At 36.2% G+C, this 15,260-nt stretch overlaps 1 protein-coding gene across 1 annotated transcript in view; it reads left to right on the top strand.

The window, feature by feature from the left end:
* Nucleotides 1-8,366, top strand: part of LOC131851498 (alanine aminotransferase 1-like) — a 35,280-nt gene extending 26,914 nt beyond the window's left edge. The window contains exons 6-10 of the mRNA XM_059202004.1: nucleotides 589-717; nucleotides 4,138-4,347; nucleotides 5,012-5,155; nucleotides 5,465-5,579; nucleotides 8,181-8,366. Coding sequence (XP_059057987.1) covers nucleotides 589-717; nucleotides 4,138-4,347; nucleotides 5,012-5,155; nucleotides 5,465-5,579; nucleotides 8,181-8,329 — 747 coding nt within the window. The 3' untranslated portion in view covers nucleotides 8,330-8,366. The remainder of the gene's footprint in view (nucleotides 1-588; nucleotides 718-4,137; nucleotides 4,348-5,011; nucleotides 5,156-5,464; nucleotides 5,580-8,180) is intronic.
* Nucleotides 8,367-15,260: the final 6,894 nt, after the last annotated feature.

Raw genomic sequence — 15,260 nt, 5'->3', positions numbered from 1 at the left:
CTAGCGGTCTAGCGTACCGCTTTACGACCAATGGTCGCGGGTTCGATTCCTCGCACGGCACAAACAATTTGTATTCATGAGTATGAGTTTGTATTGGTCTGGGTGTTTTCTATATATAATATGTATGTATTTACAAAAAAAAAAATCTATGTATAATATATATATATATATATGTATCAGTTATCTAGTACCCATAACACAAGCTTTAACTAGCTTAACTTGCGTCTAGATGGCGCTGTGTGAATTGTCCTGAGATTATTATTATTATTATAATTAATAATAATACTTCTTAACGCGAGCGAAGCCGCGGGAAAAAGCTAGTTTATCTATATTTGTCTTTTTTTTTTATTTTATTTATTTATTTAATTCAGGCTACATGGCCCATATTATAAATACCTTATAGACTAACATACATAAGAAATAATAATAAAATATGAAAAATAAAATTGTCTCTATGGTCACGGCACTGACGACGGCAATCTGCCACGGTAGCGCCGATAGACCACCCCCTTCGGCCAGTAGTCCTCCTTCATGAAGGAGGACTACTCCTTTTTAACCCGAATTATTATTATTTCTGTTGTATTCCAGGTGCTGACACGGGACAACATTGAGTCCATAATAAAGTTCGCCCATAAACACAACCTGTTCGTCTTCGCTGACGAGGTGTACCAGGACAATGTGTACGCCAAGGGTAGCAAGTTCTTCTCCTTCAAGAAGGTATGTAACGTAGCTATTGTATACACCAGCTAATACGCTAATGATTTTACCTAAATGTCGTTTGGCTAAAGTTAGTAATTCGTTTTATGGCAATTGCGTAAGGTTTTACAATAAAATACCAGAGTCTGTTATAAATCTGCCAGAAACAAGATTTAAATGTCAAATAAAACACTTCCTTTGCAAAAAAGCTTACTATAAAATTGAAGAATTCGTTAACGATAATAATGTTTTTGTAGAAAAAATTTAAATACATAGCACTGACAATATTATCTGATTACACTAATAATGAGTGCGTAGCGATTTCTATGTTGATTGTCGCATGCCTCTTACTTGTTACACTGTAATTATTTATATAAAAAAAACATCTATTAAAAAGAGCAACACACAAGTTTCTTGCTCATTCTTCTTGTGATGAATCTGCATTCAGAATGAGCGGTAGAGTCAAAATATGACTATTCAAAAGTGCATGTAATGAGTTTATTTGAATAACGATTTATTTCTATTTCTATTTCTATTACGCACTGCCAAAGAGTGGAACACACTTCCAGCTTTTGTGTTCCCGGAGAAATAAAACCCCGGATTCTTCAAGTCTATGGTGAATAGATCTTCTGGCTAAGCGCTCTACATCCTAGGTCTTACCATCATTTACCATCAGATGAGGTAAGACCAAGCGCAATCCCATTATTAATAAAAAAAAGCTGTATCCCTGAATCTCTATATACAGGGGCAGTCAGAAAGAATAGAATAGAATAGAAAATCATTTATTCAAAGAAACTTAATTTAAGCACTTTTGAATAGTCAACATTTTTTTTAATCTACCGCTCATTTGGAAACCTGTCTCATCATAAGAAGAATAAGCAAGAATAGAATAGAATAGAATAGAAAATCATTTATTCAAATAAACTTAATTTAAGCACTTTTGAATAGTCAACATTTTTTTTAATCTACCGCTCATTTGGAAAGCTGTCTCTCACATCACAAGAAGAATAAGCAAGAAACTTGTGTGTTGCTCTTTTAAATAATCCTTGTAAGTTCACATTTTACAAGTCGAAACGTGTGAATACAATCTACTAACCACCACTAACTTATTTAGGCTCAAATATAAAACACAATAAGATTAAATCAGTCGTAGTGATAAGACCAGACCAGTCCCTACAAGCAGCACTCGTTCACGAGTATGACGAATGAAAGGGTAAGCGTATCTATCTATATTATTAATTACTAGGTGATCCAGCAAACTTTGTTTTGCCATATAAATTAAAATCGCTTTTAAAAATTAGGGTTTTAATTGTAGGGTTAAAATATTAATTATTGTTGGACCTCTAGAGATATTGAGTGGATTACATATATAGCAGTAAGTATAATTTACTTTTGTTCCGATCACAGTTGCACGTTACATACAAACTGTTACTTAGCAACGATACTTATTTTAAATGTGATGGATTATACTATTTCTACTTAAATCAATGTGCCTAATACAGTCCCTTAATCCATTATATTTAAGACACTCTACATCTCTACATTTAAATAACATACATAATATAAAACAATATACACAACCACATTGTAGAATCACCTTCCAGCAATGGTATTTCCGAACCGATACGATATTGAAACCTTCAAGAAAAGAGCTTATTCCTTTTTAAAAGGCCGACAACGTAGGCAATTCCCCTGGTGTTGCGGGTGCTCATGGGCGGCGGTAGTCACTTACCATCAGGTGAGCAGCATGCTCGTTTGTCCTCTGTGTTATAAAAAAAAAATACAGAAGAGTAAATAATAGAACAATAGTAGCACAGAAGAGTAAACAATAGAACAATAGTAGAAAAAACATATCCAAAATTAGATCTGTTAAAATACTAAACACTAATTATAGTTGGACCTATACCCTATAACCTGATGGAGGTATTCAGTGGATTACACATTCATTCATTCATTCATAATTTAAGAGCTACACTCTTGTCGGTGGAGCTCTTACTCACATATGGATTACACATATATAGCAGTAAATATAATTTGTTCTCGTTCCGATCAGTTGCACGTTGCATATAAACTGTTAGTTAGCAACATGATTACTTATTATAAATGATAGATTAAACTTTTTCTTCTTAAATCAATGTGCCTAATATATTTTAATTAAAAAAAAAGTGGCTATATCTCTGACTACCGAACTTGAGATAACAGTTGCGGAGATATGTTATCCGTAAAAGTTAAATATACAATGTTAATTACATCGATAACTGGCTGTAACTTGTAACTGTAATGAAGTGTGAAGTGTGTAATCGGCAAACAGTTACGCAGATATTAATCTATACATATAAATAAAATTTTAGTGTCTGTTTGTAATATTGAAATAATAATTTTTTACTACAGGCATATGAATATAAATACGGTACATATACCAAAATAACATTTTCTATATTTTTGTCTGTATGTTTGTCCCGGCTAATCTCTGCAATGGCTGGACCGATTTTGACGGGACGAAGTCGCGGGTACAGCTATTATATAACTAAAATAACTAAAAGTACCGTCAAAATCACAGATTAGCCGGAACAAACAGACAGACAGACACACAAAAATTGTAAAAAATATTATTTTGGTGTATGTACCGTATTTATATTCGTATGCATGTAGTAAAAAACGGTTATTTCAATATTACAAACAGACATTCCAATTTTATTTATATGTATACTAACTACTGGTTCCAGCTTTGCACGGGTGTACATGTATTATAATAATAATAATAATAATCTCGGGACAATTCACACAGCGCCATCTAGACCCAAGTTAAGCTAACTAAAGCTTGTGTTATGGGTACTAGACAACTGATACAAATACATAGATATTTTTTTTTCGTAAATACATACATATTATGCATAGAAAAACCCAGACCGATACAAACAATCATACTCATCAATACAAATGTTTGTGCCGTGCGAGGAATCGAACCCGCGACCATCGGACGTAAAGCGGTGTGCTAGACCGCTAGACCACCGAGGCCGTCATTATATATAAACCTTCCTCTTGAATCACTCTATGTATAAAAAAACCGCTTCAAAATCCGTTGCGTAGTTTTAAAGATTTAAGCATATAGGGACGGACAGACAGCGACAGCGACTTTGTTCATAGTATAGAACAAAGTAATGATGATATAGACTTAATTATGTTGATTAATTAGTTTCAAATTATGCATTACAATGTGTCCGGGCCGTGCACGTGGGTGCGGGTTGAGGTCGCTCCCAACGTCATTACAGATAACTTGCGATTATTGACATGGGATTCGTTTTTTCTTTTCAATGTCAAATAAACTTAGAGATGAGACAACTCGAGTTAACTCGAGTTGCGCATAATTCGAGTTAACTCACAGTATGCACAGCGATCGTTGTATTCAAGTGTACTAACACGAATGGAGCGTGGTTCCAGGTGCTGACCGAGATGGGCGCGCCGTACTCCGGCGCGGTGGAGCTGGCGTCGTTCATGTCGGTGTCCAAGGGGTACATGGGGGAGTGCGGGCTGCGAGGAGGGTGGGCCGAGCTGGTCAACCTGCGGCCGGACGTGCAGGCACACCTCTACAAGGCCATCTCCGCCATGCTCTGCCCCACCACGCTCGGGCAGGCCGCCGTCGACTGCACGGTGAGGGACATACACACACACACACCTCTACAAGGCCATCTCCGCCATGCTCTGCCCCACCACGCTCGGGCAGGCCGCCGTCGACTGCACGGTGAGGGACATACACACACACACACCTCTACAAGGCCATCTCCGCCATGCTCTGCCCCACCACGCTCGGGCAGGCCGCCGTCGACTGCACGGTGAGGGACATACACACACACACACCTCTACAAGGCCATCTCCGCCATGCTCTGCCCCACCACGCTCGGGCAGGCCGCCGTCGACTGCACGGTGAGGGACATACACACACACACACCTCTACAAGGCCATCTCCGCCATGCTCTGCCCCACCACGCTCGGGCAGGCCGCCGTCGACTGCACGGTGAGGGACATACACACACACGCACGATTTTTCTCTACCACCCAGTTCGGTGTACAAATTAAATTGAGAAGAACTGGCAAGAAACTTAATTACATCTCTTATTTTTTTAAAAGCCAATATATTTACAATGTATAGTTATATATGTGTTTATGTCTAACATTACATTACAATCCCGTGCATGAACAACTATTGCTATGGTAAATATAACAATCAAGACTCTTACTACAACATAACTAACTAACCAGCAAGCAAATACCGTCCACGAATATGACGAATACCACTAATCACGAGTGTTAACAGGCGCGGCCACCGAGAGAGGGAGAGCCGTCATACGCGCTGTGGAAGAAGGAACGTGACGGCGTACTGTCGTCTCTCAACCAGCGCGCGCACATGATCGCAGACACCTTCAACCAGATGGAGGGCTTCCACTGCAACATCGTGCAGGTCAGGACAAAAAGACCAATCTTTTTTCTCACACGACGAGATCTATAGTCTTCCCCCTCCTTCAGAAAACAATGCGATCTATCGTCTTTCCATTCCACAGGAAATCATCCACTCCCCATGAAAACAACACGATGTTGTTGGCCTTCAGCCGCTCCATAACTCCTTCCTTTGGCTTGGAGTGCCATCTGCACTCGCCGCTATCGTTCGGTGAAGCTGTAAAGGCCAGCTGCGGCCAACAGCATTAGAGTAGTCAGAAAATATACACATATTACTAACATCATGCCTGATAACCGTTATTCTCGATTCCAGGGTGCCATGTACGCGTTCCCACGCTTCGAGCTGCCTCCGAAGGCGGTGGAACAAGCCAAGAAAGAGAACAAGGCTCCCGATGTATTCTATGCTTTCAAATTGTTGGAAGAGACAGGTACTATACTGTTATACGAGGGTCAAACTGAAAGTTCTTAGAAAATCAAAAACTGATTAAATTAGCAAGTTATTACCTATATTTTATCTTTTCAAAATAGTGTCCATTCACGTCAATACATCGCTGCATCCGATAGAACCACTGAGAAAAACACTTTGCCCACTCGTCCTTAGGGGTCTCTTTGACGGCCTTCTAAAACGTAGCCACCGAATCCTCGGCGTCCATAAAACGTTTTCCTCGAACTTTTTCTTTCATTTTTCGGAATAAATAAAAATCGCAAGGTACGAGGTCGGAGCTGTAAGGCGAATGACCCAGTGGTTCTACGTCTGAGGTCGCCAAATAATCGATCATTTGCCTGGCGGTGTGCGACGAAGCATTGTCGTGGTGAAGGAGGATCCTACTGCGAGGTCGTTTCTCACGCACATTTTTCAAAACACGTGGCAAACAATTGTTACTGTACCACTCTGCAGTAACTGTTTTTCGATCCTCTAAAACAATTGCCGCGTAATGACCTGTTCTTCCAAAGAACGAGGCCACCATCTTTTTTCCTATGCTTCGACCTCCCTTCACTTTAGTTAGCAACTCCTCAGAAGGAAACACCCACTGAGCTGACTGTCTTTAATTTCGGGATCATAACAGTAAATCCAGCTTTCGTCTCCCATAACTATGTTAAACACAGAATTTGAGTCACCTCCGTTAAATCTTTCATGCATTTCACGGCACCAATCAACCCGACGGAGTTTTTGAGCCTCAGTGAAATTATAAGGTATCCACCGGGCACAAGGCTTCCTGACCGCCAAATGTTCATGGAGGATTTTGTGCACTTGACTCATACCAATCGTTAAGCTTGCCCGGATCTGCTAATAGGTCACTCTTTTGTCAGTCTCTATCATACGCCGCACAACATGGATGTTATCTTCGGTTGTCGCCGTAGAAGGCCGTCCCTCACGCAAATCATCGGTGAGATTAGTGCGACCACGTTTAAACTCATTAAACCAGTTGTAAACAGTGGCACGAGACGGGGCTTCATCGTGGAAGTCCAATAGTAGTCTATCATAACTTTCTTGTTGACTTAGATGACATCGAAAGTCATAAAAAATCATCACACGAAAATTTTCTCGTGTTAAGTTCATGATAACGTTACACAGACTATTTTCAATTTGCCGCCAAACCGTAAAACACATGACATACGAATAAATTATATACTCAGTACTGTTCGTAAAAAGTTCCATTTTCAAAATTTTAACAATTTTTTTTATTATATTGCTCTCAAGTAGCCAGTTCTAAAAACTTTCAGTGTAGCCCTCGTACTAGCTGTATACTGCGGCATTGGCCACGAGATTTCAGGTATCAAGTGTCCTACGTGATTGGACACACAATATTCTTCTGGGTGTGTGAATTGGAATGTTTGTGAGTGAGGAGAGAGGCGTGCGTGAGAGAGAAAGCTTGCGGAAATAAACAAAAGAGGTGTATATTTAAACATTGAATATAGTGTAGCGTAGTATAACGTAGCATAACGTATAGGTGAGTAAATGGGAGATTGCGGAAATAAGAAAAATATAATACGTTCTTTAAAATATTTTTTATATATAAATATTTACACGTTAAAGACCACATGCCCACTGGTGGGTTACTCAGTAACAACATTACCGGCCCGCGTGCCCACGGTTGGCCACACCACATGTTTTACCTGGGAACCACTTGTAAAACATGTGGTGCAAAGCATGAATTAAACATGACTAAAATTTCAATTTATGTACACAAAGTACAACAGTTTTTTTTATTTTGATACATATTATTATTGTTGGATTACGAATCCTTATAAATTAATATATAAAGGAGAGAGTGGACTGTATTTATTGAAAAGAAAATAATTAATGGAAAAGGAAGTAAAAATACGATTTCGACCTGGAAGAACGTCTTCCACACTCCGAACACCCCAAAGTAAGCAATGTAACACCAAACTTACTCACCTTTGCTCAGGAACGTCCCGATGTGTAGTACTGTTTAGTGGCCACGCACTCTACAGTGTATATTTTCATCAAAAACAATTATATTGTGTTAAATAATTCCTTAATAATCTTGTTTTATATAGATAAAAATACGGAGCGTCCTTTTTGTTCCAGTTCTTATTTTCAATTGTTTTATTATTATTTTTTTGAAATTTAAGTGGCCACATGTTTTTATATGTGGCCAGTATTACCGAGCGCCCTTTGCTCCAGTAAGCAAGCCGGTGATACAACCTGCTTAGACTAAGGAGGTTCGGAATACGGAACACATATAATAATAAGATTTATTTATTTCTCCTCACAAACATGATGGCAACAATACATGTAGTATTTTTTATAGTAAAATACTTAAATTTATTATTTTAATCGATATACAATAATAATATTAACGTATTGCTTGATCCGGCTCGAAGGACCACTTAATCATTCGAGCCGGATCAAGCAAATATTAATATTGTTATATACTATTTGTAAGCATAGTATCTATGTATATTATATTATACTATATTATTATATTATTATATAGTATCTATGTAAGAGTTTTATTCCAAGTCGGTTGCAATATCTACATATAATATGTTTGTCCTCGCAGGTATCTGCATCGTTCCCGGAACTGGATTCGGTCAGCGTCCCGGCACGTACCACTTCCGCACCACGATCCTGCCGCAGCCCGCGCTGCTGCAGCAGATGTTGAACATCTTCAAGGACTTCCACGCCAAATTCACTAACGAATACAAGTAAACACGCACGGACACGCTGTAACCAGTCCCGACACGCAGCTACAACTTCATATCCACTCGGAAGTAACGATAACGTAGCTTGTATTGCAGTTATACGGTATTTTAGGGACATACATACACATACTATACAATGATTCTTGTTTAAATAAACATGTATGATGAATAGAGAACTTATATAAGTCCATATTCAGATGGCAATTGGGCTTGTTTCCAATAATATATAATTTATTAAGAAAGAAGAATTTTCAATATCAAGAAGATTGGAATTTTTTTTAAAATACTTTGGAATTTTATGTAAGAATTCCCGATAGTAACAAGTATATATATATAAATAAAAATGAATTGCTGTTCGTTAGTCTCGCTAAAACTCGAGATTAGTTATAATAGAAACGTTTCAGTGAACTATACTAATTATTTTGTCCCTTTCTAACCTGTTCTGCTCTTAATTTGTAAGACAGTGATACAACATTGTAATGGTAATATATTTGTTTGTAGCTTTGTATTTACGAGTACGAGAGTTAGTTGAAACGTTTCAGTGAACTATGCTAAATATTTTGTCCCTTTCTAACCTGTTCATCTCTTAATTTGTAAGACAGTGATACATTGTAATTTGTTTGTAGGTATGTTTTTACGAGTACTTGAAACGTTTCAGTAATGACGGTGTTTTGTCGTCTTGCTTTGTTAAATTTAAATAGTCAATTTATATTATATAAAAAATAGAGTTTATTTAAACGACTCGCTTATGATTTTGCGTTTTTCTTAATAATATACTATATTTTATATTTATTTGCTGAGATTTTTTTTAACTATGGACTGGATAGAAGATTTATTTGTTACTGGATAGTTAACGTTGTATTAACACGTTAAACGCCATTGTAATTTTTTTTGTATTAAAAAATCTTTTAGGACATCGGTAAACAGTAATTTGGGATTGAAATTTTCCAGAAAAATAAAGAAAATTCATTTCGGTCAGCAGTGACCGCCGTGGTAGGTGTGGGACAAAAAACATTAACATTTTGTATTCGCGTGCGTCGCGAGGTCATGAGAGAGGGTTGTTGTTGAGGGTCGTTCCGGTCACTCTAGTACTAGCACTAGTACTACAAATGAATGAAAAAAATCACGCGCCGTGGCTCAACACTGTAAACAGCAATATTCATAATATTAATACTAGATTTAAAGACAAACTTGTTGTCCCCAAGTATCGTTTAGAAAAGTCAATAGGTCTTTTATGGGAATAGGGATCAAAATTTACAATAACATACCAAAGGATATGTTAAAATAAGTTGAAAACAAAACATCTGTTAAATCATATTTACAGAGCAAGGCCTATTACTCACTAAACGATTACTTGAATGACGAGCGTGCATGGCAATAGTTGTTCATGTACGGGATTTTCATTTAATGTTAGACATAGACACCTATATAAATACCTATACATTGTAAATAAACTGGCTTTAAAAAAAAAAGTAATTCAATTGAGTTTCTTGCCAGTTCTTCTCAATTGGATCTATATACCGAACTGGACGGTAGGAAAAAAAATTATAATGTAAAAACTTGACGTCCATAAGCGGCTAAAATGTCCTACATGAATAAATGATTTTTGAATTTGAATTTGACGGGTCACGCACACCGCCTTACGTCCGATAGTCGCGGGTTCGATATCTCGCACGGCAAAAACATTTGTATTCATGAGTATGATTGTTTGTATCGGTCTGGGTGTTTTCTATGTATATTAAGTAGCTTCATCGCAACACTTGTGTGTGTGTGGTACACCTACGCGACGCAAAGATCCAGACATTATGAGGTCACCGGTGACCTAGTGACCTACATGGCGTTTAAAGTGTGAAGCATTTTACTCTAATTTTATTGTACATAATATATTAATAATTCAGTTATATTTTTCGTTGTACTAACAATAAGCTTTTTTAAATGAACTATTTGACTGTCTCTAGTCCCAACTGCGCCGTTATATGGGCACAGTTGTTAGTGTTTATAAAAAAATTATATTTATTATTTACCGTTGCATTTTATAATACAGTAGAACCTGTAGTCATTCTCAGACAAGTGACAGATAAGTTGCTGGCCAAGTTTTTGTTCTATATGTAGTTTCAGTGACGTTTATTGCGCAGTGGTTAAGACATTTCCTCGCGTATATAAGTCCTGAATACGATCTGAACATTATGTACCCATTTTATATCGATTTTATACCGATGTTTCTCATATAGAACAGTAATTGTCTGATTTTTAAACTAGAGTATATGTATACAGAAATAATGTATTTTCAAACATATATAAGACTCTTTGTATTTCTTTTAATGCATAATAACATATTTTTTATACTTTCGCTATTATTGTATACAGTTAAATTGGTTTTAACACGACTTTTTTATGGTAAATAAAGGCTGTTCCCGCGACTTCGTCTGCGTGGAATTTTATTTTATTTTTCTAAAATAAAAGTAGCCTAAGTTACTCCTTATTACATCATCTAGCTGCTAAAAAAAAGTCCCGTCAAAGTCGGTCCAGCCATTTCAGAGATTACCGGAACAAACAGTGTAAAATATGTTATTTTGGTGTATGTACCGTATCTATATCCATATGCATGTAGTAAAAAACGGTTTCAATATTACAAACAGACACTCCAGTTTTATTTATATGTATAGATTTTTTTCCTACCGTCCAGTTCAGTATATAGATCGAAATACCTTTATTTACCATTAAAACATATTATAAACACATATGATAGTTGAACATACAATTGTTAGGATTGTATGAATGTTTTATACAAATATTGTGATAATTGTTTATTGATAACAAAAACTAGGTTCTGCTGTATATGATTTATTCGTCACTAACTCTATGTGTATTATTATATATATATATATATATTTATTTATTTATTGCTTTTTCAGCGGACTTATCATAAATTAGGATCGAAACGCTCAGGTTAATATGTTATTTATAGTAAAATACATTGAATGCATCTATAATAGACAAAGTAGAGCATCTCTGCAATAGACAATACTTTCTCGTCCGTCAATAGACAAGTTTGTAATATAGAACTGTCTCGCATACTCTATGGTTTCATTAGCAACTACGGCTACGTTTGATTACGTCAAATGTACAGTATTATGTTGTCTATGATTTTGAATGAATTAAAAAAATGAAATCTGTAATGTGAGGAATTTTAGTTTTATCGACTCTCGAAACATTATTTAAATACATATGTTTAAAATTATAATAAAACGAGCTGTTCCCGCGACTTCGTCCGCGTGGAATTTAACTTTATTTTTCTAAAATAAAAGTAGCCTAAGTTACACCTTATTATATCAGCTACCTGCTAAAAAAAGTCCCGTCAAAATCGGTCCAGCCATTGCAGAGATTAACCGGAACAAACAGTCAAAAAATGTAAAAAATGTTATTTTGGTGTATGTACCGTGTTTATATTCATATGCATGTAGTAAAGATCGGTTATTTCAATATTACAAACAGACACTCTAATTTTATTTATATGTATAGATATACTCGGAAAGTTGTATATATTTCATAATAATATCAGATGAATGAAACATGTGTATTACTAAATTAAATATATGAAATTGTATTTTTTTGTAATTTAAACTTATACAGATCAATGTGGAAAGTGTAATATATTTGTCTAAAGTTGTTGATCTGTTTGTTAAATATTCTCAATAAGTATGTGATTAAAGATATAATTTATTGGAATATATGAGAATATAAATGTACTATTATTGTTTCATTGGATGTATTTTGATTACAATTTCGTTGATGCATATCTTTGTTGAGTTGTAATAAAGCAATAGAAAGATAATGTGTTTTTTTTATAAGGGTATAAAGTTTCAGTTGGATGACGTATGCCTGGTCTCAACCACGATCAAAAATGTATGCGTTCACTAAAATTAATATCTTTTTCGGACTCTAACGCTGTATATATATTTAAAATATACATATATAAATGGAAATATTAACTTGCTTATGAATTTTATGATTGATTAAGAGGCGCATCTAGGGTATGTTTTGTAACATTGTTGGCAACACTGCGATCAATAAAAACATTTTCGCCGACTACCCCTTTCGGGCGAGTTGTGTCGAGTTCGACGTAATAAGCGTGATTTATCTCACTGTCGTTTCTTGTCGACTGGGAACGGCCGGATACCCTCTTAATTCAATGTATCTTGAACCGTGGGTCTTTGTTGTCGCCGGCACCGGCAATTGATAACCACAATTTTCGGACTAACGCTGTTGGCCGCAGCTGGCCTTACAGCTTCACCGGACGATAGGGGTGAGTGTAGATGGCACTCCAAACCAAGGAAGGACTTATGGAGCGGATGAAGGCCAACTCCCGCCTGACGGATACGACTTTAGTCTGAGAGCACCGCTAGGAGTTCGAACCTCGGCCCAGGCTGTCGTAATATCGATCCCCGTTTGAATTGGACGGGGGATCGATCGGAGGCGATCTTCCAACTTATATAATTGTATTCACATAGTTTTAAATATGTAAATGCTGAATAACGTTTAATTAATACAGCAACATAATTTCCTGCTCGTTCTTGTGCTGCTTTCTGAATGACTTCAAGAGTGCTTACATTATCTTTATTGGAATGAAGGTTACTTCTATTTTAATTTTATAGCACACGATGGAGTCGTTTAGACTCGTCACAGTGTATGTTAAGGGGTTACATGGGTTTTAAAATTTGAAAATATCGATTTTTTTTTCATCTTATTAAATAGTACAATATGTTAAAAATATTCTCTCAAAGTTTCAAATCGATCCGAGTAAAATTCTAAGAGCTAGACCCTTCGGAAGTTCCGCCCATCGTGCCACGTTGGTGTAGGATCGCTGCATATGTCGCTGCTGGCACATTCAATGAAGGAGTCTCAGCTTTATTGCTTTTTATGCATGGCATGGACTTGAAACTTGGCCGAAACAGCCATGAGTATGCCCAAAAAGAAGATGAGAACTGCATACTCATTGCCGAAAAAAAAAAAGCTGAGATTGAGACTCGTGTAGCTAGAATTCGTCACAGACAAGAGCAAAAGGATGCCCTAGATATTGCCGCAGCTGCGGGTACTCTACTTTATGGTGCTGGAATCGATGATTCCATGTAAGTTAAAAAAATTTTTTTTTTGTACGTAATTTGAAACTTTAAACGCGTTTTTCTCAAAACTCCATTTTTGAAGTCGGTGGACACGATTTCTCTAAAAGTTATGGACCGATTTAATTGAAATTATGTACACATCTTTAAAATAATATTATCTAGTTATTGAACGAAGGATTTTTTTTTAATTTTTATTACAACTTATATTTTTACATCATAAATGCCGAAAATTTGACCAAAAAATGAGACTTTTTGTTCAAAGTCGGAGAAAAAATGTATATTTTTTTTCTTTCGTTCAAATACAAGATTTATGTATGTATTAACGGCATCATTTTGGTTTTTTAATTTTAGATAAACCAATAATAAGTTGTGCTGTCCACGGCGCGAGCACTTTTTTTTGAGACGCCCAGATGAGGTCTCAACGGCTGATTTTTCAATATTTTTTTTATAAAAATTTGTGGAGACATTGTTGAAATGTTTACCTTAGATAGCCAATTTAAAATTTTTAAAATATTTGATTGGTTATATAAACAAAAATGGTAAAAATACCTATTTTTTGTATCTCTGACTCCCATGTAAAGTTACCTTAAATAGAAATAAATTTCATACGCATCAGTATTGCAAATTATTATGTCTTATGATATTTAATAAATATATTTTCTTTACTTCTATCTACCTTATGAAGTTATTCAAATTCAAAATATCTTTATTCATGTAGCTCTATTACAGGTATGTCAAATCTACCGTCAGTTCGGAATGATTTCGAGACGAGAACTCAAATCAAGACTCTATTCTATATTTATAAGTATTCTTTTCAAATAAATGAAATATTCGCACTTCGAAATATCATTAGCAAATAAAAGTCCCGTCAAAATCGGTTTAGCAGTTTCAAAGGTTAGCAAGTACAAATAGATATTTTGTTCTAAGCTATTAATTTGAATAATTTATTACAAAATTTGAGCGTGTTTGACCGCAATCTCACCTGATGTTAAGTGATGATGGGGTCTAAGTTCAAATAATGCCTCGAAAGATCCAATGTTGTAAGAATGGGAGTGGGGATTTTTAGTAATGGGAACTAGTAATATAATAGATCCAGCAATGGGGATTCCATTGCTAGCAATTTACCATTTTAGAGCGACCTGCAACGCAGTTTCTCCTGGAAATCATCGTGATAAATTTCTAGTGAATTTGTCATAATGTGCCAACTGACCTGACCTCATACTCAACTTATCATCCTCCACTGGTGCCCCGCCAGCGTAAACCGTTAGCGCAGACGGGGGCACCATTCCATTATCATCCCAAAAAAAGAAATGTAAGAAGTTACGGATACTTCAATTTTATTTATTTCCATATATATATTTGTAATGTTTTCTGTCAGTTCTGTTTTACAGCCTATGCTGTAAATAATATAATTGATGTAGTGGAGTAACCTGAAACAGTCATGCTCGCTATAAAGTTCAAACTTGTGGCGGCGTGGTGGGCCGGGTCGATGTGCTCCCTCAAATATGATTGAGTGCAATGATGGCTGGCTCATACGTCATACTCGCTACTATATTAGCTACCTGCCAAAAAAAGTCCCGTCAAAATCGGTCCAACCATTTCAGAGATTAGCCGGAACAAACAGACAGGCAAAAATTGTAAATAATGTCATTTCGGTGTATATACTGTATTTATATTCATATGCATGTAGTAAAAAACGGTTATTTTCATATTACAAACAGACACTCCAATTTTATTTATATGTATATATACATATATTTAGAATGTTTTCCGTCTGTATCGCTTCCTGTAGTCTCCCTGCGAGACAGTTGTAAT

Source organism: Achroia grisella, unplaced genomic scaffold (genome assembly GCF_030625045.1).
Source record: "Achroia grisella isolate CSIRO2021 unplaced genomic scaffold, CSIRO_AGI_Agris_v1 utg784, whole genome shotgun sequence".
Classification (NCBI taxonomy): Eukaryota; Metazoa; Arthropoda; class Insecta; order Lepidoptera; family Pyralidae; genus Achroia; species Achroia grisella.
The sequence above is the reverse complement of the archived record's forward strand: the minus strand, read 5'-3'. Positions and strand labels throughout refer to the sequence as shown.